This window comes from Artemia sp. Qi Xiang Cuo, chromosome 14, assembly GCF_049724085.1.
Source record: "Artemia sp. Qi Xiang Cuo chromosome 14, ASM4972408v1, whole genome shotgun sequence".
NCBI lineage: Eukaryota > Metazoa > Arthropoda > Branchiopoda > Anostraca > Artemiidae > Artemia > Artemia sp. Qi Xiang Cuo.
In genome coordinates this window covers 7,425,013-7,444,526 of record NC_142807.1, presented here as the reverse complement: position 1 = coordinate 7,444,526, position 19,514 = coordinate 7,425,013, and the positions used below count along the sequence as shown (strand labels likewise).

The window sequence follows — 19,514 nt, the reverse complement described above, 5'->3', positions numbered from 1 at the left end:
TTAATTTTTAGGAGACTATATTTTGTGTTTTATTGTTTAGGAACTTATGCAGAAAACTCCCAATTGATTGGTATTCTTTTTTCTTTAATTGTGTCATTTTTTTGTGATTGTTAAGCTTTAATTTTTTTTTTTTTTGAAATTTTTTTATTCGATATTCATTTTTTTAATTTAGTATGTTATCTTAAATTTCACTTATTCAGCTATTAGTTCTATGCAATGAATTTTGTTTTATGGATTTGGTTTATGAATTTTGTTTTATGAATTTCAGGTTTTCGTTCTTTCTATGCTAATGAGTGTCGTTGAATGTTTCAGGTTTTCTTTTGCTTTATAGAAAACAGATTTTAGAAATGATTTGTGAAAAAACAGAACATACATCTAATTTTATGTATGCATATCATGTCTGTATATTTACATTTTTACACGTAACTAAAAAGAAAAAGCTGTCAGATTTGTTTAGTAAGCTTTACTGTTAAATGTTACTATGTCTGTTTAATTCAAAATTTGTTTTAGAAGCTGAAGACGCTTTATTAGGTGACATTGAGAAGCCCTTTCCTTTTCCAAACCATCTTTTGTCACCAAAACTTGAAGATGTTCCCTTGCTCAATTTACCTAGCATTTCAGGACCATGTAAAATGGAATGCGACAGCCAGGAATTGCAGCCCAAATGTTCTTACAATGAAGGTATATCTGAAACATTGTGTTTCTGTTTATTGAAATGTATTGGATAACATTTTATAGGACAAAGGGGCTTAATCTTAAGATAAAACTTTTGTTTTATCTTATTCCAATGTGCAGGTGTTAGCCAAACCGTTTTTGTAGTCTTTCATGAACATTTTTAAATTTTCGCCTGCAAGTAGCCTAGTTTGGCATGTTTTAGTATTTTTCAAAAGGTTTGATAGTAAGCCTTATATATATTTATTATATATTTATAATAAATAATATGCATGATATATGAAATATTTATTAGGTAATAATATACTTGTACATATGAAAAGATATATTACTAGAATTTGTTTAGAAACATACAAAATCTAAAATTAAAAATTGCACAATAATTCACAAAATTGTATTTATTATAGTTAAAAATCATATGCCCTATTTTTCATCACAATTGCTTTTTTTTGTAGCCTATGCCTTAATATTTTTTTTTTTTTTGTAGTAGCCTAAAACATAAACGTCTTAGTAGCCTACCCTTAGCCTATTCTGTGAACGTCTTAGTTCACTTGAAAATATTTGAACGCAGGCGTTGAGTGGTTAGTATTAAATTAAAATTTAAATAGATAAATATGTATATTTTTTCTTATTCCATAACAAATTAAATTTTGGTTGAATGTTCGATGCTGCTGGACGTAAGACGTTTTGAATATTATTTAGCAATGAATAATATTCATTGCTAAATACAAACATTATGTAAAAAACAAACAAACAAACATTTTTCCTGGAAACTTGACCCTGGAAAATTCCCCCCAAAGACTTTTTCCCCACGAAAAATTTGTCCTGGTCTTTTGACTTGAGTCACATTTGACTTGGTCTTTTGAATAAGAAGTGCCCATAAATTTGATTCGATTTAGGATTGCATGGGAGAAGGAGTGTACATTTCTTAATGAACATTTCTTTCACATTTCTTTCTTCTTTTGCTCCTGGATAACTATTTTTAGTTAACGTCAAACGTCATCTATTTTTATAAACTTCTGTCGGCGTATTTGGATCCTGCTACATACTTTTTATGACAAAAGTCGTGTATGATCTTTGCTCTAAGCTCTAAACCAGATTACGCCTTCTTAACCCCCCCCCCCCCCATGCAACGTTTTTTTTAAGTAAAAAGATGTTGACAAAAGGTGCAAAGGAACCATGGCCAAAGTTACATAGGGGCCTAATAAATAAAAATTATGCCAGTAACATTTAAAAGCTATAGGTCTCTACCTTTATCGGAGGCTTCGTTCAATTTTTTCGACCTTACTTAGTCATAAAGCTTCTAACGTCAGCATAAAGCTGAGAAAACTTTTATAAAACTTTCAGTTTTATCAATTGAAGTAAATATATTACATTTGTTTTAGATACAAGTTGAGATTGTTTAATTTTGCAACGACAAATAACATCTTGGATGGTCATAAGTCATTTTGAAACCATTTGCGTTTGGTTTGAAAATATTTCCATTCCACCCTTCAATAACAATAATATTCGTAAACTTCAGCCTCATTACAACCATCTTACTTTCACGTGCATGTAAAAACAAAGTTGTGTGGTTGGAATCTGTATCCTTATAGAGCTTTGAAAATAAACGGCTATTAAGGACATGACTCTTAATAAAATTTATAATCATAACAGCATCCTGAAGCATGTTTTTTAATTCTGGGTCTGTTTTTTGCTGCAAGGGCGTCTTGGAGAATAAGGTAGTGAGCAAAAGTTACTTGATCATAATGAGCAGCTTGAAAAAATGATTTAAAACCAACATTTATGCCCTCTCCGTGCATCTTACAACATCTGTGTATTATCAACAGCAATTTTTTCTTTCCAAACCTTCAGTATTAATATTTGTCAACTTTACAATATAATTATGTTTTTCCCTGTAGTATGGTCTTTCATAGGAAGGAAAAATAAGAATTCTTCCTCCACGAATCTTTATAAATGTACCTGACATATATTAACAATTGATCCAATTTTTTAATTTCAGTTATCTCGTTCAACTGAATTGAAAATTTTGGGATTTCTTTAATTCTTGTAACAATTTGCAATAGTTGGTCTTTGTATATTCGAAATTCTGTTCGAGACAGTGTTGTTTGACAAAGAATTTTTTTGATTTCATTGGCATATGAATTCTTCTAGTATTTCTATAATTTTTCTACAAATGGCAGCATGTAGTACAATATCTGTTCGAATAGTGAACGGCATTTTATTTTTAGCAATACAGTCTGAAACTTCATGTGACATTTGTAAATATTTTCATTTAATGGTCATTAATTTCGCTAAGGATTTTTTTTGCTCTATTTAAAGATTCATACTGTCTTTCAAAAATTATTTTGGTTTACTGGCATAAAAGCATGCTTTGATTCAAGATGTATTATTTTTTTTTGAAGGTTTCATACCCTCTTGAGCCTATTATTTATTGTTGATCAACCAATGTGGTTGTTCATTACCGTTACAATTTTGAAATGTAAAGCAAAATTGAAGAAATCACTCATTATATTTTCTTTTTTGTACATTAGATATTTTTTTCAATACTTTTTTGTAAAATATACTTTTTCAATTCATAGTAAAAGAAAAGCTACTTAGCTCTAGAAAATAATTGTCCATTTTTTTTCTCCTTGCTCATTAAGTGGTTCTAAGAAAAACAAAAATGTAACTGCATATGTTCTTGGATCTAAGGATTAAGAGCTGAGGGGTGATAAAAATGGCTTTTTTGTGCTGCAACACACATTTAAATTCAGATTATTAGCGTTTGTTTGTAAATTTGGTGAGACAAGTAATCATCCTGTAGATAATTTTTCAGTCAATCTTTTCTGTATGCAGGTATGATGAACAATATATTACCACCAAAGTAGGGGTAGTCATGTAGCTTCAGATGGGAATATCAAGTTATAAGACATGTAAGAGAGGAATAAAGTTAGTTGAATTCAGCCATTAAACTTTGGGAGACTATATTTTGTGTTTATTGTTTAGGAACTTATGCAGAAAACTCCCAATTTATTGGTATTTTTTTTTTTTTTTTTTTTTTTTACCTTTAATTGTGTCAATTTTTTGTGATTGTTAAGCTGTAAACTGTTTATGTTTATAGTTATATTTTTTTTATTCAATATTATTTTTTTTTATTTCAGTATGTTATCCTAAATTTACGCTTATCCAGCTATTAGTGTCTATGCTATGAATTTTGTTCTGTGAATTTCAGGTTTTTGTTCGTTCTATGTTAATGAGTTTCGTTTAGTGTTTCAGGCTTTATTTTGCTTTATAAAAAGCAGATTTTAGAAACGATATTTGAAAAAACCTGAATATACATCTAATTTTATGCACACATATAATGTCTGTATATTTACATTTTTACACGTAACTAAAAAGAAAAAGCAGTCAGATTTGTTTAGTAAGCTTTACTGTTAAATTTTTCTATGTCTGTTTAATTTAAAATTTGTTTTAGAAGTCGAAGTTGCTTTACCAGATGACCTTGAGAAGCCCTTTCCTTTTCCAAACCATCTTTTGTCACCAAAACGTGAAGATGTTCCCTTGCTCAATTTACCGAGCATTTCAGGACCGTGTAAATTTGAATACGACACCCAGGAATTGCAGCCCAAATGTTCTAACAATGAAGGTATTGTGTTTTGTTGATTGAAATGTATTGGATAATATTTTATGGGACAAAAATAGGACAAAAGAACTTAATCTTGAGATAGAACTTTTGTTTCATCCTATTCCAATTTAGAGGTGTTTGCCAAACCGTTTATGTAGTCTTTCATGAATTTTTTTTTAATTTTTTACCATATCAGCGATTGTGGGTGGTTCAAGTTCTAATTCAGCAGATTCCTCTTGAACTTTAAGTGACAGGTTAAACTCACTTAAGCCAATATGAAACAGTCTTTGAATCCAAGCTACCTTTTTGAAATCAATATTTAATCTAAAATATGTACAGAACTGTTTTACTAGTGCTATGAAGTGATCTACAATAATTTTTGAAATAAACGCTTTAGAAAGGTTTCTCTCGGTTATAAAATTGTCCACACTGGAAAAAATTCGAATGATTTTTTTTTCTACCACAATTACCAAATGTTGACGCTTTATTTTATAAAACTTTTGATTTTAACATTTGAAGTAAATATATTGCATTTTTTTTGGTGATACAAGTTGAGATGTGGGTGATACAGTTGGTGATACAGTTTGAAAATATTTCAATTCCACGGTTTAATAACAATAATACTCTTAAACTTCAACCTCTTTACAACCATTTTACTTTTGCATGTAATAACAAAGTTGTGTAGTTGGAATCCGTATCCTTAGAGATTTGAAAGTAACCGGATTTTAAGGGCATTGCTCTTAATAGAATTTATAATCTTGACAGCATCCTAATGTACATCGTTTAATTCTGGTGCTATGTTTTTTGCTGCAAGTGTCTCTTGGAGAATAAGGCAGTGAGTAAAAATTAAACGATTATAATGAGCAGCTCGAAAAAATGATTTAAAACCAATATTTTTGCCCCATCTGTGCATCTTACACCATCTGTGCATTTTCAACAACAATTTTTTCTTTCCAAACCTTCAGTATTAAAAACATGGTCTTGCTGAACGCGTGTGTGTGCATTCCAAACTTTTTTTGAGCACAGGTTTGTGAGAGTATTTCTGCAAAAATACACATCTAGATGCTATAAAATCGTCTATTTAAATATTTAACATTAAAATCTCTCGCGACCCCAGAATTTTGCTATTCGACCCCATTTCGAGTCGCAATCCTTAGTTTAAGAAGGCCTTATGTAGAACATTAATTTACTGAAAAAACTAGATTCAAACAAAAAATACAGAATGTGTTTTGTGCAGATGAATTCAAAGTTTTTTTCAAAGATTTATAATATGAACCATTATTGAAGTGGTTTGGCCCGGATTAGCACAAATATTTCTGTTCTGCAGGACCCGAGGACGAAAGTGACCCCTGGCCCAAAAACTTTCCAGCTTCTCTCATGTCCAAACAGCCTAAGAAGGGGTACTTTTTCTTCTGGTGGGAGGGGAATTTATTTTCACGATTAAACATGACAACACTGACGGAAATGGGATATATCCCTAACAACTTCTTAGTTTGACCCCCCCCCCCCCAACAAAAAGAAACTTAGAAATCTGCAATTTTCAGGTATGAATAGACCTAAGAATGGTCCAAGAGGGTGAATATTTAATTTTAAGTTGAGTTCGTTGGAATTGTCCGTTGGAATGATATATTTATTAATATATAAATATATTTATTATGTTTTGTCAAAGATTCAAAGATTATTATGTCAAGTATTCAGTTTAATTTTATTAGTTCTTGCCAAAGCTGTTAATTTGTTTTGGAATAAAGAATTATTTTGAAATAGGGAATTTTGATAAACTTAAACAAATTAATAAATTTTAAAACAAGGAAAGCTTTAATTGACTATGCAAAATATATTTTGCTATTGAGGTATAAATGAAACCCAAAATAAACATAAATTAAATAAACAATCATAGCAAACAAACATACAATTGGTACTAATATAAATGAATAATTTAATCTTAAAACGAGCGAAACTTAAACTGAATATGCAAATCAAGCTTGAAATAACCGAAAATCATCACAAACAATTTTTTGGGTTTTGCCTTCTTCTCTCTGTAAAAGTTTAAAACCTACTGGGTAATTGGCGCGTTACTGAAAACGTTTCTTGAATAGCCTTTGAAAGTACAAATAAAATCAAACTGAATCTAGGTTTGATACTTTCAAATAACAGGTTTAATGTTCATATTAGGGAAGGGGGCAGTATCCTATATTATACTCACCAAAACACAGAGATTTTAACCTACTCCTAAAACTAGCAATATTTCAACTAATAATTCATTTGGTAAACTATTATAAAACCCTGGTCCCACATGACGGATAAAGAAGAATGATCTTCGAGTTGAAGCCTGAGGTCGTCTTATCTGGGATTCTGTTCTGGTTGAGTATTCATGGACATTACATCCAGCCACGAACATTTGACCGAAACATTGTGGCAATAATCCACGCTCATATTTAAACAAAAACAAAGCTGAATAAATTTAGAAACTCCTTGTAAAGGCAGAATATGTAGTTCAACATATCTCCTTCTCACTGATGCACCTTTTTTATCACCACAAAGCACTGTAATAGCTGAGTTTTGCATCGCACGAAGCGGAAGTAGATGTGTCGGGAAAGTACTCGACCAAACGACATTGCAGTACAAAAGGTACGGGTGAACAGTAGAAAAATACAAAGACCTTATTACATAACAGGGGAAAAAATTCTTCAGCTTTCTCATAATCCCAATATTCCTTGCAATCCTACTACTTAACAACTCTATATGGGGTTTATAACTTAAACAGTCATCTATCAGGACACCAAGGTACTTGACCCTTATGACCCTTGCCCGGGGTCATAAATACAGGCGGAGGAGGAAGAAGGCCCCTCAAATGTACACTCAAAAGGGCCCACTGGTTTATCCACAAGTTCCTTGAGTTGCAAACCTTCTCGCAGCGATGGGTTAATTGCATGGTGATGCAGAACACCATCGCGGGAGGATCTTTTATAGGAGGACAACTGTGGCAGGGCGTAAGATCCAGATCTATGGACAACGGCCTCTGCAAATGGCTGCCTCAACCTTTTCGGGGTACCTGCAAGACTGGGGACCTTGCGGTCAACTCTATTCCCACTTGAGGAGTGGCGCCCCTCGAGGAAACTATAGCCTAGTAAACAACACAGCATTCGCACGGGATTCTGACTAATGGACAATTCTTCCGGGATTGGTATGTTTTGATGGGCGTCTTTGGGCTGAAAAACCTCTTCCTAGCTAATTTATCTATTACGGGTTGCCTCCCCGTAATAGCATAATATTTGCAGGCATGAATATATAATGAGTCGGAGGTAATAGGCTTGAGATTGTCTGTGCAGGATTTTGACTCTTGTTGATAGAAGAGCATCGCCAAGCACTGAAAACCGTGTTGTGACTAGGATGGGCCCAAGATTGCACAAGCCTCCATTCAAACTGGGGGTTCCAGGGACTTCTTACTATCCGGTTCTAAGCCGGCTTAAGCACTTCGGTGTAGACTTGAGAAGATATGTGATCCCCGTCCTGCACTGGTATCCGGGATCATTGCTTTTCCTGAGGCGAAAAAAATTTCAATGATTTAAAGAACATGAAAATTGGAACTTGGAATGTTACAATATTAAAAAATGACTATCGTATCAACATTTTGACTTACAAATTCAGACGATTTGAACTGGATTTATTAGGAGTTTCAGAAACTCATATCCCAGGGGTAGGAAGCATGAAATTAGGTGATATAGAATTTGTTTACTCAGGCAGGAAGGATGGGTTACATAGACAGAGAGTAGGGCTCATGATGAATAAGGAAGCTGCTAAGTCTTGTTTAGGCTGGGAAGGTATTAATAATAGAACACTAATTTCTCATTTTATGACTAGAAAGTTCAAGGTATCAGTTATAGTAGTATACGCCCCTGTAGAACCGACTGATGGAGATACTAGTGACTCATATGAATTTTACTTACAGTTACAGGAGCAAATAGACAAGGTCCCAGGTAGAAATATGATGTTATTGATGGGAGATTTTAACGCCCAGGTTGGTAGAAATAAGGATAGATGGTATCCCAGCTTAGGTAAATTTGGTGTAGGAAAAGAAAACAGTAATGGATACAGACTTTTGCAATTTTGTAGGTATAACAATCTAGTTATAACCAATACGGTGTTTGGTCATAAAATGGCTCATAAGCTAACATGGTATTCACGTGATGGTAAGACAGCAAACCTGATTGATTATGTTATAGTAAACCGAAGACTGGCAGGATCAATACAAGATACTAGGTTATATAGGAGTGCTGTTATTAATGTTAAAAGTAAAGATCACCATCTAGTAGTGTCAAGGGTTAATTTAAAGCTGAAATATTGGAAGGGTAATTACCTCCCGGGAAGTTATGATGTTAGTAGACTCCAGGATGAGAATTTGAGAGAAACTTTCCAGGAACAGTTGAATACTAAACTTGAGAGTTTAAAATTTGATAATGTGGAAGATGGTTGGAATAATTTTAGAAAAATAATTTGTGAAGTTGCTGAAGGTGTATTAGGGAAGAAAGCTAGCACTGAAGCTAAGAATATTAGTGAAAAAGCTTTAAGTTTAATAGAAAGGAGAAAGGACTTGTACAAGAATTATCTGAGTGATAGGTCGCATGAAAACAAAAGAAATGTAAAGAAAGTGGAGAAAGCATTGAAACATGAACTAAGAAAGTGTGAAGTAGAGGCCATGGATAAAATTGCCGAGGATTTAGAAGATGCAGCTAGACGGCATAATAGTAAAATATTGTACTGGCACGTTAACAAATTGAGAGGTAGTAGTCAATCCGGACTTGTCCCAGTTAAAGATAGGAATGGGGTGGCAATTAGCGATAAGGCAAAAGCTAAAGCGAGATGGGCGGAACATTTTGAGAATTTGCTTAACCGAGATAGAGTTGCAGGAAAAAATATAGAGGAAAATGAAAAAGTTTGTGATACCTTGGATGTGAAGGAAGATTTGTTTTGTGAGGAGGAATTAGAAACAGTACTAAAAGGATTAAAGAATAATAAGGCTCCAGGTGCTGATAGGGTGGTAAATAAGTTTCTTAAATATGGTGGCTCTGAGGTTAGAAATAAGTTATTGAAGATTCTGAATATGATTTTTGAAAAAGGGGAAGTACCTAACGATTTTAGGAAAACCTTGAATAAGCCACTTTATGAGAAAGGTGATAAAAGTGAGTGTGGTAATTATCGAGGCATTAGTCTGGTCTCTGTAAGTAGCAACTTATTTAGTAATATGATACTTTTTAGACTGAGAGATGCCGTAGACAAAGTTTTAAGAGACGAGCAGTGCGGTTTTAGAAAAGGTAGAGGATGTGTTGACCAAATTTTCACTCTTAGGTTAATAATTGAGAAGTGCCTAAGTTTTCAAAAAGCTTTGGTCCTAAGTTTTATAGATTATGAGAAAGCGTTCGATTCTGTTGATAGAGTAGCTTTAGTAAAGGTTTTATCCTTGTATGGTATACCAGACAATCTAGGAATAAGTGAAGATGAAAAGGTGACGTTGGGTAATGAAAAGATTGATCAGGTGGGCAGTTTCACTTACCTTGGTAGTATTATTAGTAAAGATGGTGGGAGCAGTGAAGATGTTAAAAATAGAATAGCCAAGGCTCAGGGTGTTTTTTCACAGTTAAAAAAAGTCTGGAAGAATAGGAAGATAAGTCTGCAAACCAAGATTAGAATCTTAGAAGCTACAGTGATGACAGTGGTCAAATATGGCTCTGAAGCATGGACGCTCCGAAAAGCGGATGAAGATTTGCTAGATGTTTTCCAGAGAAATTGCTTAAGGATTGTTCTGGGTACCCGGCTGACTGACCGTATTTCAAACAATAGGCTATACGAAAAATGTGGTTCAATACCGCTTTCTAGGTCTATAATGAAAGAAAGGTTGAGGTGGTTAGGGCATGTTGTGCGGATGAAGGATGACAGATTGCCGAAGACTGTTCTTTTCGACCAACCATCTAGGGCTAAGCGGAAAGCAGGTCGTCCCCGTCTGGGGTGGGAGGACGTCATAAAGAAAGATTTAAAGGAAATGGGAACTTCCTGGGCGGGTGTAAAAAGGGAGGCTTTAAATAGATTGGGGTGGAGGAGGAGCGTGCGTAGCTGTGTTGCCCTCAGGCGGCTTGGTGCTGCGATGAGTTGTTAGTAGTAGTAGTAGTAGGTACTTGACAGTCTTTAGTCAATGGATTTAAGTATCAACAAGTCTAAGCTCATTAATCCATGGATAGTAATTGGGGTTTCTTCCGTAAACTAGAAACTGTGACTTATTGTTGTTTAACCTCAGTTTGTTAACTCTAGTCCATTTCCCAATTTGGTTCATACCCGTAATAAGCTTGTCCATAATTTGCAGTTCCGTCTTCGCTGCCACTGTAAAATGCGCATCATCCGCAAATAGCGCAATAATTAACTTTGTGGTTTCGTTAACGGGAAAATTCAGGTCAAACGGCAAACCCTCCACAGCTCCGCACAAATCGTTAATGCAGATTAAAAACAGTGTAGGCCCGAGCACAGACCCTTGTGGCACACCATATTCAATTTCCTTTGTACCTGATACGGCACCTACAACACTCACATACAAAGAACGATTATGAAGGAAAGACATTAAAAGGCCTAAGAACGCACCACGAAATTCACAATTATCAAGTTTTGCATGCAGAGTACCATGATCGACCGAATCCAAGGCCTTCAAAATATCGAGGAAAATTGAAGCCACTTTCCAACCTGTAGCCAGGGCATCAGTTACTAACGTCACCAAAAACAGAACAGTCGGATCCGTCGACAATTCTTTTTGGAATCCAAACTGGGTTGGACTTAAAAGTCTCCGTGATTCTAGAAACTCAACGATTCTAGCATTTATCATCTTTTCAAACACTCTACTTAACACTGGGAGAAGAGATATAGGTCTATAATCATGGAAAGAATTCTTATCACCACCATTAAATAACGGAATAACTTTAGCCGACTTAAAGCAATCAGGAAAAATACCACATTTCACACACTGATCAAATAGGTACACCAAATGATGGAAAACTGGAAATACATGCTTCAAAACTTTCAGGGAAAAATAATCAATACCTGCGGCATTACTCTTCATGCTCCAAACTGTCTTTTGGAGCTCCTCAACATTAATCGGACGTAAAAGAGCAGAAATATCACTAGCCATAGGTAAAAACTGAACAAAAGACTCTTCTACAGAGGAGGAGGATCCTGTACCTGCCATATTTTTTCCAATATTTTCAAAGTGGTCACACATCTGATCAGCTGCTTCCTGCGGCGATGAGGTACAAACTGGGGTTACAGAACTCTGAGTTGGGCGGATTACCGAGTTGATTGTTTTCCAGGTCTTCGCAGGATTTCCTTCCGAATTTTTAAATCTTCTCTGAAATATTATATTTTAGCTTTTCGAAGTAGCTTATTCAATTCGTTATTATATTTTCTGTACCTCTTCGGCATATGGTGATGCATTAGAATACTTAAATAACCACCTCTTTTTCATTATTGCAGCCATCAATACTTTATAAATCCAAGGTTTAACTGGTGTCTTGGTTTGAACTGACTGCCTTGACATTTTACAACATGACTACAATATTTCATTCAGTTTACCATACATTTTTCCCTGAAGCTTTTTTCCATTCTTGAGTATTTTGATCTTATTCTCACGGTTGCTTACATTAACCTTGAAATATTTCTTATCTTTTTTAATCTCAATAACCGAAAACTGTGGTATCACTGGTAAAGGCAAACCGTCTGTACATATCTTAGTAAACATTCCTTTAGCCTGATCCTCTTCTTCACAAACTACGTTCCATACTACCACATTATTTTCTGTCGGCTGATACTCTGTAGCCATAATCCTACCAGACATACGCAAAGTCTCGACTTTGTAGTACTTCACTTCCGTTTGCAGGTTAACACTTCATTTCCCACAGCAGTCATACGTGAACTCAACCCCGAAAGCTCAGTCCGTAAAGCCATTTGCTCCGATTCTATTGCTTGTATTTTATTTTCTAGTTTAGTAAATCGCTGATTGATCGAATGGACTGAGTTAAGAGTATCTCGCAAAATGTCCATCATTTTCGCAAAATCCTCTGACAAGGTCTGTAATGATGCCGGAGTTTTCGCCGACTCCCGAGTAATTTCAGACGTATTGGGGGTGCTTGTCGTCATATTCTCACTTAATAAATCCTCATCCTGACGACTCCTGTTATTTTTTTTTCCTAACCATTTTGATGTTGGAAATAATAACAAAACTGTCTGACCGGAAAAAGCACCAAATCTTTACCCATGTTGGTGCGAACGCGCAGTAATCTTAGCCGTTAGGCACGACAAACACCTTAATCCACTTTCAATTGAATTCAAGATCCAAATCTTCTTTCTGTGCATCAACTGGTTACAGCAAATATTCCTTCAGACAGCAATGTATATCCTCAATAAACCTCTATTATTTTGCAAACATTTTCCTCCGATAACAGCATACAGAGTTTAGCATTAATCAAACTATATTCATTTCGTGACGTCACTCACAGAGCAGGCGATAGCAAGCGCCTAGAGATGTTAACCGGGTGATAGCTGATTCATTACTAAGTTCAATATGACCTTTACTTTTTTTTAAAGACGTCTTTTACGTAAAGTTTTTTTAAATTAATTTCTGTTCGTTTTTGATTGCCAAAGTTTCAAGTTTTTCAAAATTTCCTATTTCAAAATAATTTTTTATTCCAAAACAAATTAACAGCTTTGGCAAGAACTAATAAAATTAAACTGAATATTTGAAATCTAACGATATAAATTTCTGAAAGCTCACCAGCTGAAGATTTTGTTTCACTCAGGGACGGATTTAAAGCTTTAACACTTATAGGTACAACCATTTTTGCTGCTCCGTTTTTGCGAGATTTTTGGGGAAATCCCCAAAACTTCCGGGATAGTGAAAACTGCAAGGCCTATTTATAAATCTTTGCCTGATTTCACTGCAATTTTCATTTAATTTTCAATGTTGTACTAAGTACAAAAGAAAATATTTATAATATAATTTGTTGTAGTAAAGCACCATATACGAAGTAGGTCTTATGCTTTTACCGTGAGGGAAACGAGAAGTAGTCAAACTCTTGTTTATAGGGAAGAATATAGGTGTCTTGAACAGTTTTGAAAAGAGCTTATAAAATTACACTTAATTCCCATGACTTTTGGAATAAAACATCGTTAATAAGTTGTTTTTTCGGGGGGGGGGGGGGCTCTGGATCAGCTCCCATGATTTCTCATTGAAAATTTTTCGGTGGGGATGGGTATCGGGCCTTGGAGGGGCAGGGGTGAGTTCCCATAATATTTGGAATAAAATATCGTTAATAAATTTGATTTTTTTTTTGGGGGGGGGGGGTTTGGGTATTGCAGGGAGGGCCAGGGGTCAGCTCCCTAAAGTTTTGGGATGAAATATCGTTGGTAATTTTTTAGAGTGGGGGGGGGGTCAGGCTTATCTGATCTTTGAACTATTCTAAAACCCTCGCATAAAGGCCTTATAAGCCCCGGCATAAAATACAACACTTGCTCTTGGGCTCTGTTCACACTGAAGGCTAAAAAATTCGATTGGATGGATTTGGACAAAGACGGCAGGTGGGCTAGTTGCCCTCCAGTCCCTTTCGTCTCTTAAAAAGAAAACTATAACTTTCAATTTCCAATAGAATGAAACCCCTCCGAAGTTTATACGACCATTCCTTCCATAAAACCTTATATGACCCGGGGCATAATTTACAACACTTGCCCCAGGGTTCAGGGGGGCTGTGTAAGCCCTAGAGTTGTATAATTTGATCTTTGTTCGGTTTTGGACAAAATGAATATCTCAAAACTTCGATCAGATGCATTTGGGGAAAACAGGATTGGTTGGGGGGGGGGGGCAGTTATCATCGGATCACTTTTGACTCAAAAAGGGAACTAGCACTTTCAATTTCTAGTGAATATGAGGCCCCTCCGAAGTTTAACTCTTCCATAAGAACCTTATATGCCCCTGGGGCATAAGTCACAACCCTTCCCCAGGCTCTGGTGGGGTTATGATGACCCAAAAGATTTGTTATCTGATCGTTGGACTATTTTTAAAAATAGCTATCTTTAAAAATTTGATTGAATGCATTTGGTGAAAACAGGGTGTGTTTGTGAGTGTGGGGGGGGGGGGGTAGATGCCCTCCGATCACTTTTGAATCTTAAAAAGATAACTAGCACTTTGAATTTCCAATCAAATGAGCCACCTCTGAAGTTTATATGACCACCCCTTACATAAGAACCTTACATACTCCCGGGGCACAACTTACAACACGCCTCCAGGCTCTGGGGGGTTGTGTCGACCCCGGAGCTTTTTTTTTATTTAATCTATAAAGTGTTTTCAAAAAAATAAGTATCTCATAATTTTGATTGGATGCATTTGGGAAGAGGGTTTGTGTTTGTCGGGGGGAAGGAGAGGGGTAGATGCCCTCCAATAGCTTTTGACTATTTAAAGGGTAGTTATTACTTCCGATTTCCAATTGATTGAGCCCCCTCCAAAGTTTATATGAACATCCCATCCATATGAAGTGCCTCTAGGGTTAAAAAATGATAAAACATTGGAGCCTTAGGGTTGGTGGGGGAGGTTAGTTGCCATCGGATCACTTTTGACTCTTAAAAAGAGAACTAGAACTTTCAATTTTTAATCATTTGAGTCCCCTCTGAAGTCTGTACGACCACTTGTTACACAAAAACCTTAGATACCCCTGGGCCCGGGTTCTCTTTGGGGTTATGTTGACCTTGAAGTTTTTGTCGTATGATCGTTGGACTACTTCAAACGAAATGGTTATCTAAAAATTTTGATGGGATGCATTTGAGGAAAAGAGGGGGGGGGGTAGATGCCTTCCAATCACTTTTGATGACTCTTAAAAAGATAGTTTTTGTTAATTGATGTTTGAACTATTTTGAACGAAACGACTATCTCAAAATTTTGATTGGGTGGATTCTGGTAAACAAGTCTTTTTTTTGGGGGGGGGGTGGTTTCCATCTGATCACTTTTGACTCTTCAAAAGGAGAAATTCCGATTTACAATCAAATGATCCCCCTCCGAAGTTTATCTGACCATTCCTTCCATAAAAATATTATATGTCACCGGGGCACAATTTACTACACTTGCTCCGGGGTTCTGGGCGGATGTGTTATCCCTGGAGTTTTGTTATATGATCTTTGGTCTATTCTGAACAAAATGGCATGTTGCCCTCCTATCAATTTTGACTCTTAAAAAGGGCACTAGAACTTCATATTTCCAATTGAATGAGCCCATCCGAAGCTTATACTACCACCCTTCCCTTATGAATTGCCTCTGGGGAAAAAATAATAATAAAACATTGAAGCCTGACGGCCTTTACTATAGGCAACGCTCTAGCGTTGCCTCTGATTAGAATAACAAATTTTAAAAGCCAATATACGTGTCGCTATGTGGGAGAGGAGAGGAATCCAAAATAAAATTAGTTCTTAAAACCTCTCGAAAGATATACTTCTTTTTTTTAACTCAGTAGACTTTCAAAACATTTTGAGAGATATTGTTTTCGTTTTTTTTATTTTTTATTTTTGTGTTATTTGGTTTTCGTTTTTTTTAACTGTAGACTATTAAACTTTTAGGTCATTCTTCACCTCATGTGTCTGGACTTCACTTACAGAGAAATACGTCTCTAGTTGTTTCAAAGAATCCATCCACCGGCGGTACCTCAATTGTATTTGCACCAAAATCTGAAGGGAAAAACTTGGAAAATCAGAAAACAGGTTTGAAAAGTCGCCATCGAAGTAAAAAGTGTGGAAAATTGGAAGGATATCAAATAAATCATAAAGAAAAAAAGATACATAAATGTGAGGTATGTGACAAGACTTTTTCTCAATTGTACAATTTGAACAGGCACCAAAGAGTGCATACAAATGAGAAACCGTATAAGTGTGATGTTTGTGATAAAACCTTTTCTGAAGCAGGAACTTTGAAGAAGCACTAAAGAGTGCATACAGGTGAGAAACCGTTTAAGTGTGATATTTGTGACAAAACCTTTTCTCAAAAATCAGATTTGAGGCGGCACCAAAATGTGCATACAGGTGAGAAACCGTTTAAATGTGATGAATGTGACAAGACCTTTTCTCACCCAGCAAATTATAAAATGCACCAAAGAATACATACGGGTGAGAAACCGTTTAAGTGTGGTGTATGTGACAAGACCTTTTCTCGCCTAGCAACTTTGAACCAGCACCAAAGAGTGCATACAGGTGAGAAACCGTATAAGTGTGATATTTGTGACAAAACCTTTTCTCAGGCAGGAAGTTTGAACACCCATCAAAGAATGCATACGGGTGAGAAACCGTTGAAGTGCGATATTTGTGATCAAACCTTTTATCAAGCAGGAAATTTGAAACAGCATCAAAGAGGGCATACGAGTGAGTAACCAATTAAATAGTATGCATGTTTGAAGTATTTTTTGCGAGCTTGCAGTGTGAATACACATCAAAAACTATATACAGGTAAGAAACGTTTCAAATGTGATGTATTTAGAAAAACTTTTTCTAATGTTAGCAATTTTCACAGGCATCAAATAGTGCATTCGGCAGCTTAGGAAGATTATTTTAGCACAAGCTGTTTCTTCATTGGCTTGTTGTTATCATTCTCACAACCAAATAGTAATACATCAAATAAGGTTTTTTTTTCTATTTTTTTTCATGTGTATAGTTTCAATAGCAATTTCATCATCATCCTGATAAAAATAGTGATACATATTTGCTTGATTGTGATAAATGTGATGGTTGTAAGAAATTCTTATCTACATCAAGGTTTTGAATGAGTTCCAAAGATTTCATTTAAGTGAAAACTGTTTAAAAGATTATTTATGCAGGAAGTGTTTGCCTTGACTGGACTATTTGAACGCACAAAGAGTGCATACATGTGAGACACCATTTAAATGTGACTTGTGCAAAAGAGTAATTTCATTTAAGTCGGCTCTGAATTAGCATCTAACAACCTATTCTAGAAAAATCATCTAACAACCTATTCTAGAAAAAGTCTCTGAGATTATAGACTACAAGAAGACCTTTGGAACCATAGTGATTTTTATTTAAAGAAGAAATCTTGATGCAGAATCAAAGCTGTTCTACATTGGCTAATTCTCATGTTTAAGTTAATAATTTGGATATTTATATAGTTTTCTGGTAATTTTGATTTTTGCAAGTGCAGCTAGTCTTTTCGTCCAAGGACCAACGTGGAATCACATGAGCCGAAAAAAGCAAATCCCTATTTTCCGAAAAATGTCCTCTTTAATTGATAATCTCAAAAGAAACAGAAGTTTACATTGTCCAAAACTGAAATGCATAATAATCAGAATTTTTAAGCAAGCAAAAATTTACGCAAGAAAGCAAAATATAATTTATTGTCATTAGTTTCATTTAATTCCACAAAAAGATGAAAGGGATCAAAAGGCAAAGGAAATGGGAATCATGGATCAATTGATAAAAATAAATTTGTGGCCCATGTGTTTCTTTTTCTTCTTTATAAACAATCTTCACTGATTTACTCCGGTTTTTATTTAAAAACGAACTCTGTAAAATAAATTTCAGCCAAAGATGCACTGCTTTGTTTATGGTATTGTGCAGAATGATGTATCTTTGGACCAAGAGACTCAACTGCACAAAAGAACTGAAAACACTGATTTGTCCATATATTATGTTAGGAAAAACCCAAAACCTTTGTTTTTGAATTGCTTGGAAATTCTATTTGTCAGTAGATAGGAAAAGTTTTGTTTTGTTTCTTGAATAGAAAAAAAATGGCTATCTACCATTCAATATTTCAATGCGTTCCAATATTAGAATGTGCTATAAAAATTTACTCTCTGAATTACTTTGAATTTTTTAGAATTTTTGATTTTTTTTTGCTTGCCTAAGCAGACCAAAAGATTTATTTGAGAGGGAGGGGCCTACAAATGATCAAGATTTCGTTAACTCGCTGTTCTTGGCCAAGGTAACCGACATTTTGAAAAACTGGAAGACTTGTTTTTTTTTCATAATAATTGTGCTGGTGAAGCCCCAAAACGGGATTCAGAGTAGAATCCAATTTTTTATGGATATATTCTGATAAATTCGTGGTGTAAGAGGGGTCTTATGCTGAAAAAAGTAATAAAAGAGCAAGTCCTCTCCTCTCAAAAACGGACTCAATAAGTCTGTTTTGATTTGTTTTGTGAACAGTCTAAGAGGGGATCAGCAGAAACTGACCGAAATTAGCATTCTAATCAGCTTGAAAGGATCCATTTGATTGTCTTTTTTTGCCACCAAAAAGAATCAAAGATTTGTGTCTAAAATTGCCTTTTAAATTTCATGCATTGGTTGTGTATCTTGTGTCAAGAGGTCTTCTATGTGGAAAAATTGAGGGGACCTTTTTGTTTACTTTTATTAAGTCAAGTTGCTGGTTATTTAGCATCCCTTATAATTTGTCTGGATTTAAGATCCCCCCCCTCTTATTTCAAGGCATTATTCAAAACTTGCTGATTTTATTGGGACTTTTTCCAAACAACATTGAGAATGAACTCTTGGTGGGCAATAATTAGACAAATTCTCAAGATCAGAAATATTTTATATGTAAACTAGGGTTATGTACAGACATTTGCAGAGAAAAGACAATGTAGTTAATTTTGATGCCAGACCAAGAAAATTCGATGTAGGAAGGTTTTCGTAAACAAATGTAGTGTTTCAGTAAGAGGGGGGGAATTCCGCTGTTACAAATGGTGAGAAGTGTCCAATTTGATGTAAACTTTATTGATTCCCAATTATCTATTAGATCAAAGGCGTAAAATTACTAAAGCTCCAAATACTCCTTAAAAATTTTGTTTTATTTACTTGGAAACTGTTTGTTTAACCTACTATACCTGTAATCTGAAAACAATGCCGTCACTATGTACACATTAACACTCTGAGAAACAGCAAAACTGGGCTTTGAATTAAAATTAGAATGTTTAAACCCACAGTAACAGCTCTTGCTCTCAGATATATTTACTCCTAAAGTTGAAGAAGGATTAGTTTTAGCTCTTCCAGAGAATCGAGTAGACTACTGTAAGTGTTTATTTAACTGATCGTAATAAACGTTTTAATGGTTGCCGAAAATTGTCCATTTTGGCAATTTTTATCATTCTATACGAAATAAGTGAGTTGCCAAAGACTCACTACCTTTATAAAAACATATTTTTTATTTTGGCTTCTTTGATCT

The 19,514-nt window shown here is 35.0% G+C and overlaps 1 protein-coding gene across 1 annotated transcript in view; it reads left to right on the top strand.

The window, feature by feature from the left end:
* LOC148944080 (uncharacterized) overlaps window positions 1-19,514 on the top strand; it is a 152,467-nt gene that overhangs the window by 70,407 nt on the left and 62,546 nt on the right. The window contains exons 3-4 of the mRNA XM_089100790.1: window positions 514-681; window positions 4,130-4,300. Of these exons, the coding sequence (XP_088956916.1) occupies window positions 514-681; window positions 4,130-4,300 (339 nt within the window). The remainder of the gene's footprint in view (window positions 1-513; window positions 682-4,129; window positions 4,301-19,514) is intronic.